We start from the raw sequence: 19,349 nt of genomic DNA, 5'->3' as shown, positions 1-19,349 counted from the left end.
TGCTTTGAGGATGTTTTCATGTTTATTGCCCAGACATCCTGGAGAATGCGTGATGTAGATGAGCTCCTTCCGTGTTACGGCCTAGCCCTTGTAGGGATGGGATGTTTGTCAAGTGTCACTCTAAGCATTTCATTTACCCATGCTCTGTACCATTCTAAGGACACATAGTGCCTTAGATTTATTGACATCCAAGGTGAAGGTGAGAGGTGACTATTTCCCACCTTATGTTTCTAGGTGTTGGGCATGGAGGCATGGAGAGGAGGATAGTGTTGTCTCTGTAGACATTTATTTGCAATAATGCACCTTAGTTTTCAATACTTAAAGGAATTTGGTGAATGGTATAAAATTAAGCTTTTCCCTAATACTATCTGTTAGCTTGTTTAGTGCTTATCAGCTTGCAGGATCTTTACAGTAACACAGTCTGTGCCGAGGAAGTGGGGAAAGACCAGAGACACTGATAGAGATCTGATCTGAATGGTTGTTCACTTGGTACCAAACTAGTTATGAAAAGAGACCAAAATACAGATTGCCATTATTTACCTTGTGTGGAGTCTGTTGTCTCTCTCCTAAAGCTGGAAGAAAATATCATACACAATTTGATAATGGGTTAATTTGATTTTGGATATTTTCAGGTAAAGTCACATTTGCAATTAGTATTTTTAGAAAAAAATTGGGATCAAACTGGAACTCAGAACAGATAGATCCCACGGGAAGCTCACGGACAGTTTGTCTCCCTTGTCTCCTTGCCAGTGTCCTGCACGTCTCTCGGATTCAGAGAATGAAGAGCCTTCTCGGTGCCAGGTGATACAGACCCATCGCTCAGCCTTCGTTTCCAAGAACACTTCCTGCTCCTTAGCTTTCCTGGCAGGGTAAGACTGAAGGCCGAATTCAAACTGAGTTCTTTCATTTGTGGGGTGAAGAAGGATTTTTGGATGAGTAGAAGGGGTGCAAAGAGATGAGAATTGAATTTCCAAATGTGGAATACAGAGAAAGGGCTCACCTGAGTGTGGGTAAGTGTGTATACGTGTGCGTGTGCACAGAAGATTAATCTCAAGTGGTGTTCCTCAGGAGCCATCCATCTTGTTCTTTGAGACAGGGCCCCTGATTGGCCTGAAGCATGCCAAGTGAGTCCTGACCCACCTGTCTCCATCTTCCTAAGCCTTGCAAGTGGCCTCTGAGGTCAAATTCATTATTCTCAGCCCCTCTCCTGACTTTTTATAGAAAATCCTATTTGCCCATTTCTGGCATTCTCTGGGTTGGATTATGCTAATTTCTGAGCTCACAGTGTGACCTTTTCTCTTCTAGGGAAATGACAAAACTTCTTCATTTCAACAGTCTATGTGATTTCCCTCTGGACTTTGAACTCTTCCCCGGAGGGAAGCCTGGCTGGGTTTCTTTTCCTTGCCTAGATCTGACATGGATTTCAGGAAGTCTTTAAAACTCTGGCCAAGGAATTTCTGGATCCTTTAGGCTTTGCAGGTCCTAGGGAGGAAAAGAGTATGGTTGGATGGTTGCTTGACTCTGGAGGAATAAGGGGAGGGAAAGGAAGGGAATGTGGGGAGAGGGGAGGAAGGAGGGGGAGGAGGAGAGAAGCATTCATGTATTCAGTAGACGCTTGGAAGCTGCTCTTCCTTGCTGTGCTCCATTTATAATAGGGATATAAAGCACAGTTGTGACCTCGTGTCTGTTTTACTTAAAGCTGGCATTGTTTATCGTTCCTGCTGGGGCTTATACTCTTGCTCTTGCCAACACTATGTGGCAGCTGTCTTTCCTGCTGTCCCTCTGGACACACATGCACTCTTCTTTCTTGGAGATGGTACTGGACTCTGTGTGTAACTACAGCAGACTACCAAGTTCAGTAACTTTGTCAGAGGTTCTGTCCTAGAAGGTCTCTGATGTAGTGTCTGTCCCAGAAACCTTGTGTATGTTCTTCTGGAACAGTTTGGTGTCCTCTATTGAAGATAAAGTCCTAAGTGTAAATGTCCCCAGATCTCTAATCTTCTCTGGAGTAATAGTAACTTCTCTAGGACCCCTCTCTGGATGTTTCTACTTATATAGTTGGTCCTAGACCAGTGTTTCTCAACTTGTGTGTTGTGACCCCTTTGGGGTTTCACAGGGGTCACATATCAGATATCCTGCATATCAGATATTTTCATTACAACTCCTAACTGTAGCAAAATTACAGTTATGATGTAGTAACAAAATAATTTTATGATTGGGTATCATCACAACATTAGGAACTGTGTCAAAGGGTCACAGCAGTAGGAAGGTTGAGAACTACTGTGCTAGACAGTTAGCTTAGTCAATAGAATTAGGACCTAATAACTGGGTAAGTCTGTGATGGAGATAGACCCACTGTGTGTGAGCCAGAAGTCAGATGTCCTTCCAGCTCTGCAAATCAGAATAATTGTCACTTTCTGATTTCATATGTGAATTGTGTATACCCAATCATAGTCATATCTTAATGGTTATAAAGCAGAAAGAAAATAAAATCATTTTTCTAATAAAGCCAGAAATGACAATAAATATACACCAAAACTAATGCTTTATGACATCTGTAATTAATATTATTATGTGAAATAACTTGGAAAAATATATTAATATTCCTGTATCAAAGAAACATTGCCCCAGTTGGAGTTCATGTTGAATGGTGAATTTTTTATTACTAATTCCAGCTCTACCTTTGAACTGGACCTGTGGATTAATATGCCATTACATAAAAGCCTTAAAAATTTTTCTGTCTTGGGCATAATTGCGCAAGCACAGAGGAGTGTGCTTGGGGAACATCTCTGCCATACCTTCTTTTTCCTAGCCTATCCTTGCCATGATGGGACCAATTAATATGCAAACACTGGCTGCAGACATTGTCTGTTAGCTCGCATTAAGGTTAGAATTATGCAACTTGGATCTCAGGGTTCATCTTACAAATATTCAGGTAAAGTTCAGTGGTTGGTTTAGTTCTTGAGGCAGTTGATTGGATCATATATGCTCAGACCACCCCACAAGGAAGCATCACTGGACTCTGTCACCTGTAGCTGTCGTGTCTCAATCAGAGTCTCCAACAAAACCTAAGCAGCCACATGAGAGTCTTGGGAGCCAGTGTAGGTAACAGGACATTCATGGACATGTATAGTGAGATAGCCAAATGCTAAATCCTTCAAGCACTGTAGGGTTGTTACTTATACCACTGTAAAAGAGGTGTATGCAGACACACCTGTGAGGCCTCACAGGGTAGATGAAAGAGTGGGTCTGCAGAGGGTGATCTCAGGTGACTCTCCAAAATGAGGCACCCACTTCACTGTGGGAGATTTCTATCAGGAGCATTAGAGAACATACTTGAGAACATTATCTTAGTCAGTGTTCTATTGTTGTGAAGAGACACCATCACCAAGGCAACTCTTATAAAGGACAACATTTCATTGCAGCTGGTTTTCAGTTTCAGAGACTTAGTCCATTATCCTCATGGTGAGAAGCATGGCAGCATGCAGGCAGACATGGTGCTAGAGCAGTGGCAGAGAGCTGCATCTGACTCATAGGCAGAGGGGGAGGAGGGAGGGAGGCAGAGAGAGAGGGAAAGGGAGGGAGAGAGAAGGAGGGGGAGAGAGACAAAGAGAGAGGGAGAGGGGGAGAGAGGTGGGGGAGGGGAGGAGGGGGAGAGAGAAGAACAGAGAGAGAGGGAGAGAATGGGGGGAGAGAGAGAGAGGCACTGTGGGTTTTTAAAAGCCCACTCCCAGTGATACTCTTTTTCCAACAAGGCCACACCTCCTAATCCTTTAAAAATAATACTACTTCCTGATGACTAAGCTCCATAATAAATGTATGTGATTTTTTTTTTTTTAATGGTTTTTCAAGACAGGGTTTCTCTGTGTAGCCCTGGCTGCCCTGGAACTCACTCTGTAGACCAGGCTGGCCTCGAACTCAGAAATCCACTTGCCTCTGCCTCTCAAGTGCTGGGGCTAAAAGTGTGTACCACCACTGCCTGGCCCCATAAATGTGATTTAAGAGATTATTTGGAACAGCATGGGAAATTTGAAGTGATTGAAATCTTGACTTACTGTATGCAGCAGGATCCAGAAGAGGAACTTTACTTATGTAACCTTGATGGCCACAACAGTGTAGACATGACTGTCCAGAAATCCTGTCTTGTTCATGGTCATAGCTATACAGTGAGAAATGCCTTGTTGAAGTAAGGCATGACTTGCATTTCTTCTAGCTGAAGGGGCTAAAATCGTCCTGAACACTTTGGTGGTCAGGGAAGTGAGCTTGGAGGTGGTAGCAGCTTTGGTTGTGCAGGAATCATCAATAATGATCATTACAGCATCTGTGGTGGCAGTTAAAGCTAGAGAATATTGTGGCAGCGGGGATGGCTACAGTGGATTTGGTAATGGTAGAGACAATCTTAGAGGTAGTGGATTTGCCATTTTTGGTGATCAGTCTTCAGGCTTTGAAGCCATGGAGGGATGGACCCTGTCTCCTATGGTGGTGGAGGCTGCCCCTTTGCCAACCCTGAGAGCAAGGTAGCCGTGGCGCTTCCAGCAGTAGCAGCAGCTGTGGCACTGGTAGGTTTTCCTTTTGTTTTGGCCTTTCATTCTTGGCTCTGTCACCAGGCCAGCCTTTCTTTCTCTTTTTCAGTCCTCTCTCCCCATTGCCCCCTAACCCAAGTTCTAAGGTCACAGGCTAGGTCAGAAGGTGTTGGTTACTGCTAGATACCAGCTTAGCAGGAAGGGGAGATGGAGAAGTAACAGGGAAGACACAGGTTACAAGAGTTTGAGCTCAGCCCAGCACAGGGTGGCAAGACCTAGCTGCTCCGGAAAGGACGTGCTGTAGACATTGTTCATGTGTGGGCAGGAAGCTCAAAGACTGTGATGACTGTGTGACAGCCATGCTCAAAGACTGTGATGACTGTGACAGCCATGCTCAAGGACTGTGATGACTGTGACAGCCATGCTCAAAGACTGTGATGACTGTGTGACAGCCATGCTCAAGGACTGTCATGACTGTGACAGCCATGCTCAAGGACTGTCATGACTGTGACAGCCATTTTAATTGCTTTTCTGTAGAAAGTTACTCCGGAACATTCAAAAAAGGGGTTTTAAAGTAGTTGACTGTTTTTCCCCTCTATGCTGCTGATTGTTAATGAAAATGATAAGAGCATTGAATAAATATGTCCTTAAACATCATTTTTATTTAAAAGTTGCCTTATTAGGGGATGGCTTAGTGGGAGAGTACTTGCCTAGCAAGGAAGAGGTGGTGGGATTGCTCTCCAGCTCTGCCAAGACAAATCCAAACAAATGACCAAATATACACTGATGCCATTAACGGCATTTTCTTTTCAGGAATGATATTCAACACAGTGGGAACCTTCAGTAGGAAACTTGATTGCAGGAATGCTGACTGAGTCTCCTATTAGGGTGTGCCTTCTCTGTAGCTCAGAAACTGTTATGTTCACTCCAAACTATTTTCAGATTTTAGGAAAACAGTTTAAAGATTATAATGCTGGGGGCTGGTGAGATGGCTCAGCGGGTAAGAGCACTGACTGCTCTTTCTAAGGTCCTGAGTTCAAACCCAGCAACCACACCACATGGTGGTATACAACCACCCGTAATGAGATCTAATGCCCTCTTCTGGTGTGGCTGAAGACAGCTACAGTATACTTATGTATAACAATAAATAAATCTAAAAAAAAAAAAAGATTATAATGCTGACAATGATATGTAGTTATGGATAATGAAAAAATTAACTTGGTTATAATTGTACACCCATCTACATTTAAAAATAGTTAAAATGATAAAATTTGTGTTGTTTATATTTTACCACATAAAGATACTAACATTGTTTATAGTTTGGGGAAGATTTCAAATATATCTTTTTCTATTAAGTAACAAAAAATGAACAGGCTTTCTCTGAAAATTTGTTTCCTAAAGAGAGTTCCTAGGTAACAATTTTAGACCTTTTTATAATTATATTTTCATCAAATGAAGCCGCCATTTGTCCTTCTTGTCTGCTTCGTAAGCTTGTGTTTCTTATGCACAGAAGCATGCAAGCAGGCAAATGGTACCCGCTGAGGGATGGCTATTGATGAAGCACGTGGATAGATTCTGCCTATGGATATTGTCAACAGATCAACTAAAAAGAGAGTTCTTTAGTCATCTGATGAGATTGAGACTTTCAAGTAACTAGAATAATAAGTTAATCAAAGATCACTTCTAGATGTATATTAATTAGAAAAATTAATTTGAACCTAAGTAGGATATTTAACAAAATAAAAATAAAAATTAAATACATGAAAAGTTTAATTAATTAATTTTAAGACCATTATTTTACTTTATTCCTCATCCCTATTTCTCCACTGACTTCAAACTGAAACTGTGATTTAGAAGCTCAAGGAGAAATTGTCTGGTTGATGTGTATCTTTTCTCTTGCTAAGAGCTCCGCATTGGGCTGTATTCTCCTTGTTATCTGGGCTGTCAGGGGGCTGGGCTTCCGGCAGAGTTCAGACTGGATAATAGGGGTTACCAGCATGACATAATTTAAAAAGTAATTCTTACTATATGTTCTTATACTTATTAACGTTAATCTCTAGTCTTCATTAAGAGTTTAATTTATTTATCTTTTACACCTATTATGTATGTACATTTGTGTGTGTGTGTGTGTGTGTGTGTGTGTGTGTTCCTGTGGTGGTCAGAGGGCAACTTGAAGGAGTCAGTTTTCTCTTCAACATTTTCTATACCAAAATTAATTGCATTTCTATACATTAGTAGTGAATAGTTTAAAAGTGCAATGAAAAAAAAAATCCCATTTTGTTATTACTAGGATAAAAAATAGAATAATTAGAAATAAAGTTAACCACAGGAGCATAAAATTTTAATACTGAAAATGCCAAAGTTTGACATTAGAAGAATCTTTTTTTGTTGTTGTTTTTGAGACAGGGTTTCTCTGTGTAGTCCTGGCTGCCCTGGAACTCACTCTGTAGACCAGGCTGGCCTCGAACTCAGAAATCTGCCTGCCTCTGCCTCCCAAGTGCTGGGATTAAAGGTGTGCACCACCACCGCCTGGCTAGAAGAATCTTATTAAATGGAATGACATCTTGCTCATGAATTGGTAGACTTAATGTTGTTACAATGTCAGTAATCCCTGAATAGGTTTTTAAAGTTCACTATAACACATGCTAAAGTTCTAGTGGATTTTCTTGCAGAAATGGAGACTGATGCTAAAGTTCTCATGTGGGATTTCAGGAATCCCACATATCCAAAGCTGCCCAGAAAAAGGTCAGAGGTTGATGGAGTGATCAAAATAGTGCAATGGTGGAGTAGGAGACAAATAGAGAACAATGGATTTAGAATGAAGAGTCCAGATCTATACATTTGTGATCAGTTGATTCTCAACAAGGGTGTCAAGATCATTCATTGGGAAGAAAATCTGCCTTTTTACATGGTGCTGGCCCAGCTGGAAATCAACGTGCAAGAGCGTGAGAGCTGCAGCTCTTAGGACAGACTCTGAGGTTAGCTGTACAGTAACTGCCCCCTCGGGACAGTCTCTAATGTGATGTGCCTTTGAATTATCAACTGGTGTCTAGTGCTTTGCGTAGAGTTGCTGCTTGAAATGTGCTTTCCTCACTAAATGACAAAGAAAATTTCAGTGATGCTGAAGTTTATCAAAAATATTTTCACTGTCAGAAACTTCTGTAGGTCTTCATTGTATGCTTCATTACAAATGTGAGTTTGCCCCCTAGGTTTTTTCTTTTACCAATATGGAGTTGAAGGGACAGATGTGAAGTAGTTTTCCCAGCTACCCATAATTGATATTAGTGTGTCTGTAATTTGGACCTGAAACTAGACTAGTCAACTCTCAGCTTGGCCATTGCCCCTGACAAGATGGATTCAAGCCTGGTATGAAGACTGTACTGTTAGTTCCCCAGTACAGAATCTGGAATTCAGGTTTTAGGTGTGGCTTCAGCTCGACCGCTTCCAGTGGCATCAAACCCAGTGTTCCAGAGAGCTGCTCTGCTGAGCAGTGCCAGGCTCTTCCTTCTTGCACTGGTCAGACACTCTTTTCCTCTCAGTGTCTGTTTGTCTCACCCAGAGTTGTGAATTTGAAATAATAATGCCACCTTTCATCTCTAAGTCCCTAGTCCAAGTGCTCATTATTTACAAAGCTTTTGGGGATGGCTTATGTGACTGGCAATGTGTGTGGCTTCTAGCAATGTAAATGAACTTTAATATTTTTCTCAGTATCAATCCAGCTTGCTTCTTAGAACCGTTGTCTTAGAGTGACAGTTGTTTGCTCCAAAATTGAGGGAGACTTGCCTTTTTTTTTTTCAATTTGGATTTTTAGAGACAGGGTTCCTCTGTATAGCCCTGGCTGTCCTGAAAGCCACTCTATAGATCAGGCTGGCCTCAAACTCAGAAATCTGCCTGCCTCTACCTCCTAAGTGCTGGGATTAAAGGCGTACGCCACCACTACCTGGTGACTTTAAGTGCTGAATTTTCTTGTTAAAGTACAAATATGTGTTATATAGCCATCATCTTCTCCCACTAACACCGTGAGACCATGAGACATAGGATGGAAGAAACCATACAGGTGATGTAGTAGAAGAGTTCTGAGTGCTAGACAGGCTTTCTCTGGAGATGCAAGATGTAGAGAATTCTGGGGGGCGGGGGGTAGGAGGGGCAGAATGATCCCTGGCCACCCACCGCATCCTTGTCTTCTCTGAGCCAACTCTGACATTAAAATATTATCTACAAAAGAGCTTATATGATGCGTTCTGTTAAAGAGCTAAATAGTATCAGTTGAGGAAATAATTTCTATTTGGAGTCATTTACATAGTTATGTGTCTGTTTTGATTTATTGCAAATACGTATTCATCCAGGAAAATGAATGTTATAGAAAGGCTTTTCAAGTTTTCTTATACTCAGTTATTAATAATTCCCTTTTAATGCCATTTCTGCCTGTTATGCCATGCCTGTTTTATTGTGCCTTTGTAATACTGGATTATTTGTCTGCCCCAGTGGGCTCTGATTGCCTAAAGAGCTTGACTGTCTTTGTGCGCTGAATATGTGGTAAATGCTTGGTGAAACATGTATCCCAAGAGAATAAAAAGTTAGCTGTAGTGTGGTGTAGGTGAACCTGCTGTGTGCATGCAGTTCTATAGTAGATTCAGTCCAGGGCAGGCACAGCTGATAGGGAGGGAGTTAGACCTTCAGCCCTTACCACATGTAAAGGGTTAGTTCAGAATGAATCAAAGACCCAGATGTAACAACCTAAACACTTGGAACTTTAGCTATTTAAGGGCTGTTCTGCTACTTCATTTGGCACACTAAGACAGTGGACTGCAGCGCTCAATACAGGTGCTGTGGAGTGTGGTTTGCAAGTCATAACACAAAGGCTCAAGAGTTGGCTCAGTGGTTATGGTCGCAGGCTGCTCTTCAAGACAACATGCACATGGCTGCTCACAAACACTTGTAGCTCAGTCCTAGGGGATCCAGCGCCCTCTTCTGGCCTTCATGGCACCAGGTTTACAAGAGCTACAGATGTACATGCAGGCAAAACACCCGCACACATAAATAAAACAAAAATTGTAAAGTTATAGTATATAAGATAAGAAGCATGTGTCTGGAAGACTTTGGAAGTCTTTTTCTCTTTGGCATTTGGTTGACAAATTAGCCCATTTTCTATTATAGCTACCTAAGGGGATTGTCTTTCTTGGGGAGTGGCTTAGAATGGTAAAAGGTCTTCTTTTCCTGAACTCATTTATGAACTAACTGTAACTATATACTCTTTTTTAGGAAGATAAACACCAAGGTGCAGAGGAGTCAGAGCTGCAGTGACACAGTTCAGGACAGAGTGAGGAGCAGGCTCAGAACAGCTCCACCCAACAGAGCCAAGGTACATGTCACCCTGGGCTGCTGCCTTCTCACCCTTCTCCATCTTCCACCTCAGCACAAGGCAGAGTGCTTCCCAGGCAGATTATATTAGTTATCTAGAGAATTCTACAAAAAGATGTGAAGGAAGAAGGTTCAAATTAGTAGACAGATGGGGGTAATAAGCCATTATAGAAACCTTTAAAAAGGTCTAGGCAAGATCCATCTTAAGAGTTTGATGTTGCTAACTCTCTCATGTATGTGTAAGAGTTTTAGGCTAGGAACTTTTCCCATCCTTCTCTACCCTTCTACCATCTAAAGGACTTATGTAGAAAAAAATGCATGTGCGAGAGGGCTAGAGGGAAGGCTCAACAATTAAGAGCACTTGTTCTTGCAGAGAACTAGACCACATCAGCTGTTGCTTCCCATAATTCTAGCTCCAGGGGATTCAACACCCTCTTCTGGCCTCTTTGGATACCTGCACATACATGTGCATACATATACATATACAAGTTTTAAAAGATAAAAAAATTAAAAAGTAAAGAAAACCATACACACATGGTCTTTTATATTTCTTTCAGATCACAACTATAACTCCAGGCTCTACCCCCATTATTGGTGTTCTCTTGTCTACTCAAAACAGCCGCTGCCTCTCTGCCCCTGACTTAACCATAGAAAAGCGCCTGCCCTTCAGCTCCCTTTCATCCGTGGCTTCCTTGCATAAGCCAGAGCGCTCCATCAGCCCTGAAAGCAATGACAGCATCTCCGAAGAGCTAAACCACTTCAAGCCCATCGTCTGCTCACCATGCACCCCTCCCAAGAGGCTCCCTGATGGCCAGGTGCTCAGCCCTCTCATCATCAAGTCAACGCCTCGAAACCTGAACAGAAGCCTGCAGAAGCAGACTTCATATGAGGCCAGTCCTCGAATCCTCAAGAAATGGGAGCAGATCTTCCAGGAGCGGCACATCAAGAAGACCCTTTCCAAAGCCACTCTCACCTCCCTTGGCCCTGAGGCAGGGGAAGAGTTATCAAGTTCTGAACCAATCTATTCCAGCAAGGACAGGCCGTCTCTGGCTTTAAGTACCAGGCTGTCCAGGGTCCAGGTGCTCTCAGAGTGTGCTGGACCCACTTCCACTGACCTTGAGTGCGTCCCCTCTGTTAACCAGACAAAAGTAGAACAGGACTGTATTAGAAAACAGAGCCATGAGGTCCCACTGGACACCTGCCATTCCTCAGAGCCCAGAGGAGCAGCCAGTGGGCCTTCTTTGGAAGGGGAGCAGTTTGAGCAGTCAAGGTCTGCCGTGGATGCCACATTAGTCAAAACTTGCATAAGCACAGTCATGAAGACTGCAGCAGTTAATTCATCGGTACCCAAAAATGATGTTTTGGGTGGGGTCCTCAAAACAAAGAAACAACTGAAGACACTCAGTCATTTTGACATGGGTAATGGCATTCTGGTCAACAGCCTAGGAGAGGAGCCGGTTCCTTCCCTTCGGAGAGGCCGGAAAAGGCGCTGTAAGACCAAGCACTTGGAACAAAATGGTGTTAAGAAACTGCGACCACCCAGCAGTGACATGGGCCTGGCTCCAAAGGACCCAGGGCTGCTTGAGATGGGACGGAAATTGCAGCAGGAGGAAGAGGACCAGCAGCTGGCTCTGCAGTCACAGGGCATGCTTGACAGTGAGAGGCGGACTATGAGCCGGCGAAAAGGAAACGTGGATCAGTATCTCTTGAGGTCCAGCACCTTAGCTGGGACCAAGTAGCACTTAATGTACAAAGTAATGTTACCTGCTTTTCAGAGGTCCCTGGCCTCAATCATTTATCCAAAAGAGCTAGCTGAATGTTCTCACTTTGAGTTTCTTTCAATGGCAAAACACTGTCTGCTGTGGTTCTGAGAGGATCCAAGGCCTTGGTATTCAAAAGCCAAGTATTTGCATTTTGGCTTTCTAGGACCAGGGCCAGTACTCCTCACCCTTTGAGTGAGCCAACTCTGAAGGCTTCTGGGCCCAAATCTGGCAGTACCCATTTGGAGTGAGCTTTGGAGTGAGCTTGGGAGTGGCCTCATTCATGAACATGATGGCCAGTGTTAGAGATGGTAGGGAGATGGGATACCTTCTCAACATTCACACCCTGGCTTCTTACCACAGAGTGGTGTTTTAAGGTAGCCTTGCAGATAAACATGGATTCTTTTCAGAGACAAGTAGTACCAGTACTTTGGAAGAGCCAAGATAAATAGATCCTCACGTTCATCTTTCCCTCCCCTTTGCCACAAGTAATTTCTACATATCCAAATCAGTTGAGCTTAAAACTTTTGCCTCTACAGAAATTAATTTGCATCCTCTATTTAAACTATGACATTAGATTGAAGCAGTGTGGTTGACACCTGTCTTCCTGAGACCTCATTTGTAAGTGCTGTCAGCTGGGTGATGAAGCCACAGTGTAGACTTCCAGGTTCTCTTGGCTGCCAAGTGGCCTAGCCCAGACTGACCACTGGCTCTCATGGCCACAAGTCCCATGGGTTCTCTACAATCACAGGGTGCCCAAAGGAAATACAACCTAAAGGCATGCCAGGGCCACCCAGGGAGACTGGCTAGGCACTGAGCGTGACAGTACAAAGCCCACCTAGAAGCACTTCACCTTGCGGGATGTGAACCAGAACTGCAGTGACCTCTCAGCTCACTTACAGGCTTCTGTTCTCCCAGGAGCCCTGGCCTGGGGGGCAGCTGGGAGGTTTCCTTACTACTTCCCATGTGGCAATGGCTATCTTCAATTTTTAATCTTAAAAAAAAAAAAAGAAAGAAAGAAAAAAGAAAAAAACTTGCCCTAAAGTCAGGCAAAGGACAAAGCAGAAACTCCATACTGTGGAAACAAGGTATCTAGCTGGATGCAGCTGGTAAATTCAGTCCCATGGACATTTGGGGTTTATTTTTCTTAGCAGCTTGACACCATGTGTCTTTTGCATCCCTGGTGGTGCTTGGTGCTTCTGCCCTTCTGGGCTCACGGAGAATAGGGAATCTGTTAGGGTTTTAGGGACTCTCAGGTGGGCTGGCCTTTCCTGTGTATGTGTGAGCTGTTACCATAATCACGTGACTGACATTTTAACAAACCTTCCATAACTTTTACACCAATCCTATATTGTCCCCTTTAAAAGGTCCCAGTGAGATACTACATAGTTGTCTGGTGACATTGCCTTTGATCAGAATGTTTCTGAAACATTCGAAGTCTAGAAGTAGCTGGAGCTTAGATTCACTGTTCTGTGCCAAGGGAGATGCCAGTCTGTGGGAATTCTAGAAAAGAGAACTTCAGATTTGGAGATAGCCAGAGACTGGTTGAAGCTTCTGAAGGTGGGAAGAAGGGTGTGGAGTCCTATGCATGGTGTCCCTTAAAGCACACAGAACTAATTTCTCTGCAGCTCATAGTTCCCAGGGATGTTAGATGTGTATGGCCATTAGCAAGGTGGCTTCAATGGCTGCTCTGGCAGGAACCTGTGTGAGTCTGGGGTGTGGGCATGTTTTAAAACATGCAATAGTCTCATTACTTTATACTCATACTGCTTTCCTTCCCATTCTAGGCAACTTAGGGCTTTTCAGGGCTGCTGGAAGGCACACCAGCGCCCCAGGGAGGAGAACTGGCCCTGGCTGCGGACACCAGAAACCCCATTAGAGAAAACTTAGAAATGTCTACCATGTCATGTGTTTCTTTTATGATCTTATTATTATTGGAAGGCTAGTCTTACTGGGTAGTCTCACTGGCATTAAAGACACTTATTTTTCCACTTGCCACCCTTTTATATGTCACTGATGCTTAGAAAAACACTTTTAGTTGGAATTAATTTTTGATTTTGGTAAGAAGATAAAATATTTTAATAGATGAAAGATATATATTTTAAATATCCCCCTGCCCCTAGTGACTCCGTGGAGTAAGAGTACATAGCAGTGGCGACAAGTGTGGGCTCAGGTGCAGTGTTGCTGCTGAGTGAGTGTTGCAGACTCTGGGATGCCCCTGTGTACCCCCCAGGGAGACCCCAGGACTGTACACTGTTCTTTGCCAGACTTTCTGCTGAGAGCAGTGGCCTTGAAATAGAGGCAAAACAGTTTATGTTGAGAAGGAATAGCTTATTCGTTAGTTTGCTTACCCTTGAAAATGAAAAACTACTAAAGTATATGCATACAAGATGCTCTCAAACTTAGTCAGCGAGACCTGAACACTTCATTTCTGAAAATTCCCATCTCCATGTTAGATGGAAGTTGCAACTACAGTTGTTGACATGGATCCCCTAAAGAGAAAAGAGATAAGGGAAGTAGAACGTTTGGGAGGTTGGTGAGCTCGAGGGGAAGACACCATTTCACAGATAGTTCTCCTCAGTTATGCTGTCCTAGCGACCTGCACACTGCCCACATCCTGCTGTGCTCCTTAGTGTGTGCACAAAGAGGAAACTATGAGGGACAAGGGGTGAGTCTTTCTGATGGGGAATCCAAGAGATGCACTATCTTTCAAGAGGGCTTAGTAGCCCTTCTCTAAAGAGGGCAACCCTTGTGCCCATTTGAAGAAGTCATCTGGGCCTGATGTGCTGGTATCAAGTCAGGGAGTACTCTGCCAGCACCTGGCCTCTGGCCTCTGGCCCTAGTTGCCTCTGTTTTTTTTTTTTTTTCTGTTGTTGTTTTGTTTTTGTTTTTTTAAAAGTCTGGCTGAGGCTTGTCTAGCAATCTTTCCTAATTGGCTTCATTTATTTAAAAAAAATCATTCTTTGATTATAGAAGTGATAATGGTCATAAATGGTCTTTTTTTTTTAGGGTAAAATGCCCCCTCAGAAATTAAGCTATTTAATTAGTTATTGTCTGATTACAAACTGACCACTAATAAAAATGGGAGGCTAATGAAGCAGGCTGTGTTGATTCAGAAGGCACTTTTGAGCTCTTAGACCTCCCACCCTGTGCTGGATGGTAGACTAGCCCCTCCTGCTGAGGGCTGTGTGTAGTGCAGTGTGTATGGATGTGTTTGATCCAAGAGTGTATTCATGAACTTTGAAAAGCCGTTCCATCTCTGGCAATGCTCTTCAATGGTCCAGTTCAGGAGATCTGGCTCAGAAGGTCACCCACATTTTCCATACTTTATCAGTATTTCTGAGTTTGATTAACTCTGCTTTTTCAATTTCCTAAGTAATTTTCCCAAGGAAGAATGGATTTTCTCCTGCAGTGATTATAGAATAGTCACTCCTGTTCCCTGTTCAGAAGCTGCATTTAACTCAAATTCCAAGAAATGAGGCAAGTCCGGATCACCCTGAAGCAGCCTGTCATTCACTTGAGTGACCTCCTAATGCATCCCAAGCTGACCTTTCACCAGACCCAGCAGTGACTTGCAGTTTCTTTCTTGCTTGTCATTGAAGCAGAGAGTCAGTAGGAACGGGTAGCTAGCTTATCACCACGAGGTTAAATCTAGACCAGCATCAGTCTCTACCTTTAAATGAAGACCCACAGCTCTGGTTCCCACTGTGGTGCCCTAGGGCCCACATAACTGTGAAAGGGACATCCAAATGACAGGTTTTATAATGCTTCTTACCTCTGTTTTCTTCAGTTAAGAAATACCTGTATCCCCTGAATACACCCACAATAATATATAGAGTACTTAGTAGGGAAACCCTGTAGTGTGATTTAAGTCATTGATGAAATTTTGGTTGGGGTAGCTGTCATTTTAATTAACAGCCTTTGCTGTTTCAGTCAAACTCCATAGGGACCTAACTCTTCTTAGTCAGCCCTTTCCTTGCCAGCCATATAATACTCTTTAGATTGAGCCTTCAGGATGAATGGAGCTGGTTCTTTTAACTCAGTAGGATTGAGGAGCAGGTTTTGAGGATGAGGCTGCTGCAGATTTTTTTTTTTTTTTTTTTTTTAAGAAGATGACCCAGGAATGCACATTTCCCAGATTGTTATCCACTGTAGCATTCTGAGGATTGTTCTGTAGAAGAGACTTGGAGGTACACAGAGGTTACCAGTTTTTAGTCAAATCAGATAGAAGAAAGGTGCCATGCCCCCACGAGCAGACAGCTTTGTGTATTGGCAGCACTTCTTCTGAAGGGGAAAATGCACTCTTGTTTTTCCTAAGTTTGTTGCCAGGAGTAAGGGAACTTAAACCATACAAGAGCTGACCCTAGACTCTAAGCTCCCTCTCTCTCCTTTCTGGAGCCTTGGGTCCATGAAAAGTTAGACAAGGTCATGCTGAGGCCAGACTTGCTCATGCCCTTCCCAGTGCTGCACGTGAGGTACAGACAGTTCAGCCTTCAGATGTCAGGTTGGTCCGGGAGCAGCTTCCATGTGATTCCACATACCTGCAACAGCAGCAACCAGGCTCTCTCTAGCTGCTACCTGCCCGCCAAGCTGAGCCTCAGTGCAGCCCAGCAGATCCTAGTTTGCTCAGGCATAGCCACCAGCAAAGCAAGCAGACAGACTATGCAAGACAGGAAATAACTAGCCAAAATGCCAACTAATGGTTGTTTGGTTTTGTTTTGTTTTCTTACCTGATATACTGTTTACTCTTAACTGTACAAATATAGTTGTCCTAAGAGCCAAGAGGGGAACCTTTCCACCTAGAAATAGAAAATGGTTGTTGGCTTTAGGCTACCTGCTACAGCTCCTCGTGGTCTGGTGATTGTGATTTATTCAACCTGTTTACATTAGAATTGGAGAAGGGGCCCTGGATCTTGGTGGGCTGCCACTGCTGTCTGTACCCCCTTGACTCCTAAAGAACCTTTTGATAGAGGGACTTGGGACAAGGTATGCCCTATCAGGGATGCTTTTACCACAAAGGAATGGTATGGAATCAAGTGGGATGACTAATGTATGATTAAAACAGTACCAAAGTGCATTCTTCAATGTGTATGTGCCTGTTCCAGGCAAGGCCCAAGTTGAAAATGCAGTAAAGCAGACTCATGAAAGCAAATGGACTCTTTGTAATCAGTCTGGAGAGCTGCGTCTCAGTGTAACCTAAGCTGAAGGCAGGTGTTTGGGCACTGGGAGGTGGGGGGATGGCTGAGCCATACCTGGGTTAGAAAGCCTCACTTTGGCATTCACCATGAGCAGGAAGCCTTGGGATGGGGTCTCCACAGGGAACAGTGTACCTTCTGACGTGTTCTAATGAACATTACTTACTGTCTCCTGATCTCCTGTGACCACTCCTATTTCTCTGAAGACACACAGAGTAAAGAATGACTTGGGGATACCATTATCCTTACACCTTATGACCAATCTGGTTTTTGAAAATATCCTTCTTTGGAACCATTGCTAGAAAGTCATAAAAAAATACCTTTGATGTAAGTTTTTCATTAAAAGAGAACAAATGTTAACCTGTTCAGAAAATGAACCTGGAAGACCATTTTAAGTTGATGCCATGCATGGTAAGGCAGGATGTGGGACCTTTGAAGTCACCTGGCCTAAGACCTAGAAGGGAGAGTGCTTAAAGTGAACATGCTGCCAGTTGGAGACTTGAAAACAGTACTGGGCACTTGGTTCTCAGAGTAGCAAGATGTATGGCACACTATTAATTCCCTTCTAACTAGGTATGATGGGTTGTGTCCTTTTCCAGATGGGAACTCCAGCCCTGGCAGTTGAGAGGTGTGGGGCCCTCTGATTCCAAAGCTGCTGGTTTTGTCTTCTGCTAACCTTACAGTGAGAACCTCTACCACTGGCCTTGGCAAACTGTGGTTCCAGTTGCTTTCTGGACTGGAATTGGTTGGGCCAGGAACCAGGCTGTCTTCCACTTTACCCACTGTACCATGGGATTCTGAGCTTACTCAGGATGTGAACACAATCTGCTTCGCTATCTGCCGGTTCTCTATCCTAGCCTAACTTCCAAATTGCTCACCAGTATCTTGGGTAACTAGAGACAGTGGGGAAGGTTGGAGGACACAAACTGAAGCTAAAAGTTAGGTGAGCCCAGCATGGAGTGTGTGGAGGCAGGAGGATCAGAAATCTAGTGCCATCCTTGGCTACAGAATTAGAGGCCATCTTGGGCTACATGAGACCCTGTGTAAAAAAAAAAAACAAAATAAAAACAAAACATGAGTTTCCATGTCCTTTGACCAAGTGTTACTAGAGTAGCAGCAAAGTTGGGGTACTACATAGTGGCTTCCTTCTTGGGGTCCAGTTGCAACATTTTATTATATATATGGAAAAGGAGGCCCATGCTTGAACTCTGCTCTCTATGAAAGTAGCTTTGGAAGTGGGAAGTCAAAATAAGGAATTCAGAATGATCAGGAACTTAGCAAGGAGAGGTACCCAGCCTCTTCCAGTGGTGGTGCTTGGCCCAGTTAAATGTGCCCTCTTTGGGATGCCCTCACACTGATTAAGGGCTGCCATGAGGGTACAAAGAGCAGAGCCAGGATGGTGAGATGGCTCAGCAGGTAAGAGCACCGACTGCTCTTCCGAAGGTCCTGAGTTCAAATCCCGGCAACCACATGTTGGCTCATGACTACCCGTAATGAGATCCGACTCCCTCTTCTGGTGCGTCTGAAGACAGCTACAGTGTACTTATTTATAACAATACATAAATATTTAAAAAAAAAAAAAAAGCAGAGCCAGAACTGAGGAACTCAGGCAGACACACTACACAGTCCATTGCAGCAACACCATTAACACTGCCAAAGAGAGTCAAGAAGCTAGGTTGGAACAGGTTATTTTTTTGGTGGAGGTAGGTCCATCCTTGAAAATATGTGGCATGAACACATTGTCTGAAGGGAGCTGTCTAGGGGGTTCTCCAGAAGTGGAACCTGGTGGGTTGACAGTGTCTGTCAGGAAGGATTCTCCTAGCAGTAAAGGAAAGATGGGCGAGTTGGAACTCCAGAAAGTCCAATCAAGTCAACAAAGCCCTGAGAGTGGCTACTGCCGTGGGTCATTGTTACTTGTATCTGTTCAGACATCTGTGAATGGGTTAACTGTACCTTTGTCACCTGGGGTGATGGTACATCACATGTATGTCTGGGCATGATCACAGCTTAGAATAAGGTCTTAACTGGCTACTTGCATAAGTCTGTGAAGTTGGGTTCAATAATATGAAAATGGTTGGAATTTAGGGGGTCTGTCTTGCTGAGGATCAAGAAGCCTTGTGCTTCCTGGGCCCTGGGTACTGCAAATCAGCTGCCTCCAGGGTAAAAACTCTTAGATCTCACCCAGCATAGTCCTGGTGGACTTCTCCAGACCCTCCTGGGGCAGATGCTGTCTACTGGGCGCACACCAAGAATGCAGCAGCCTCAGTCTGCTTTGGCCAGATTGTTTCTTTACTGGAAACTTAGGTTCCCAGACGGCCTTTCTTGTCTTCAGCCTGTGTCATGGATTATAGGACACTGGGGAACTAAACCCTCCCTTCTACCAGCAATGATCTCAAAAGGATGCATTCCGTTGCCTTTCACCCTCACAATGGAAAAAGCTTCCTCACAGGAAAACTGTCCCTGGGCCTCTACAACCCCACCTCCCCACCCTGCCTCGTGCTGGCTGCCAC

At 43.7% G+C, this 19,349-nt stretch overlaps 1 protein-coding gene and 1 long non-coding RNA gene across 2 annotated transcripts in view; one reads left to right on the top strand and one right to left on the bottom strand.

Annotated features, from left to right (window-relative positions):
* Rnf169 (ring finger protein 169) overlaps positions 1–16,792 on the top strand; it is a 67,919-nt gene extending 51,127 nt beyond the window's left edge. The window contains exons 4-6 of the mRNA XM_031387514.1: positions 751–869; positions 9,786–9,885; positions 10,442–16,792. Coding sequence (XP_031243374.1) covers positions 751–869; positions 9,786–9,885; positions 10,442–11,623 — 1,401 coding nt within the window. The 3' untranslated portion in view covers positions 11,624–16,792. The remainder of the gene's footprint in view (positions 1–750; positions 870–9,785; positions 9,886–10,441) is intronic.
* Positions 596–3,315, bottom strand: LOC116102635. Its single transcript, XR_004123246.1, has 2 exons — positions 3,215–3,315; positions 596–1,482 (listed from the first exon to the last, which is right to left on the bottom strand). It is a non-coding gene; the product is annotated as an uncharacterized LOC116102635 (long non-coding RNA).
* Positions 16,793–19,349: the final 2,557 nt, after the last annotated feature.

The sequence above is a fragment of the Mastomys coucha genome, unplaced genomic scaffold (assembly GCF_008632895.1).
Source record: "Mastomys coucha isolate ucsf_1 unplaced genomic scaffold, UCSF_Mcou_1 pScaffold21, whole genome shotgun sequence".
Taxonomy (NCBI): Eukaryota; Metazoa; Chordata; class Mammalia; order Rodentia; family Muridae; genus Mastomys; species Mastomys coucha.
This window is presented reverse-complemented; position numbering and strand designations above follow the sequence as displayed.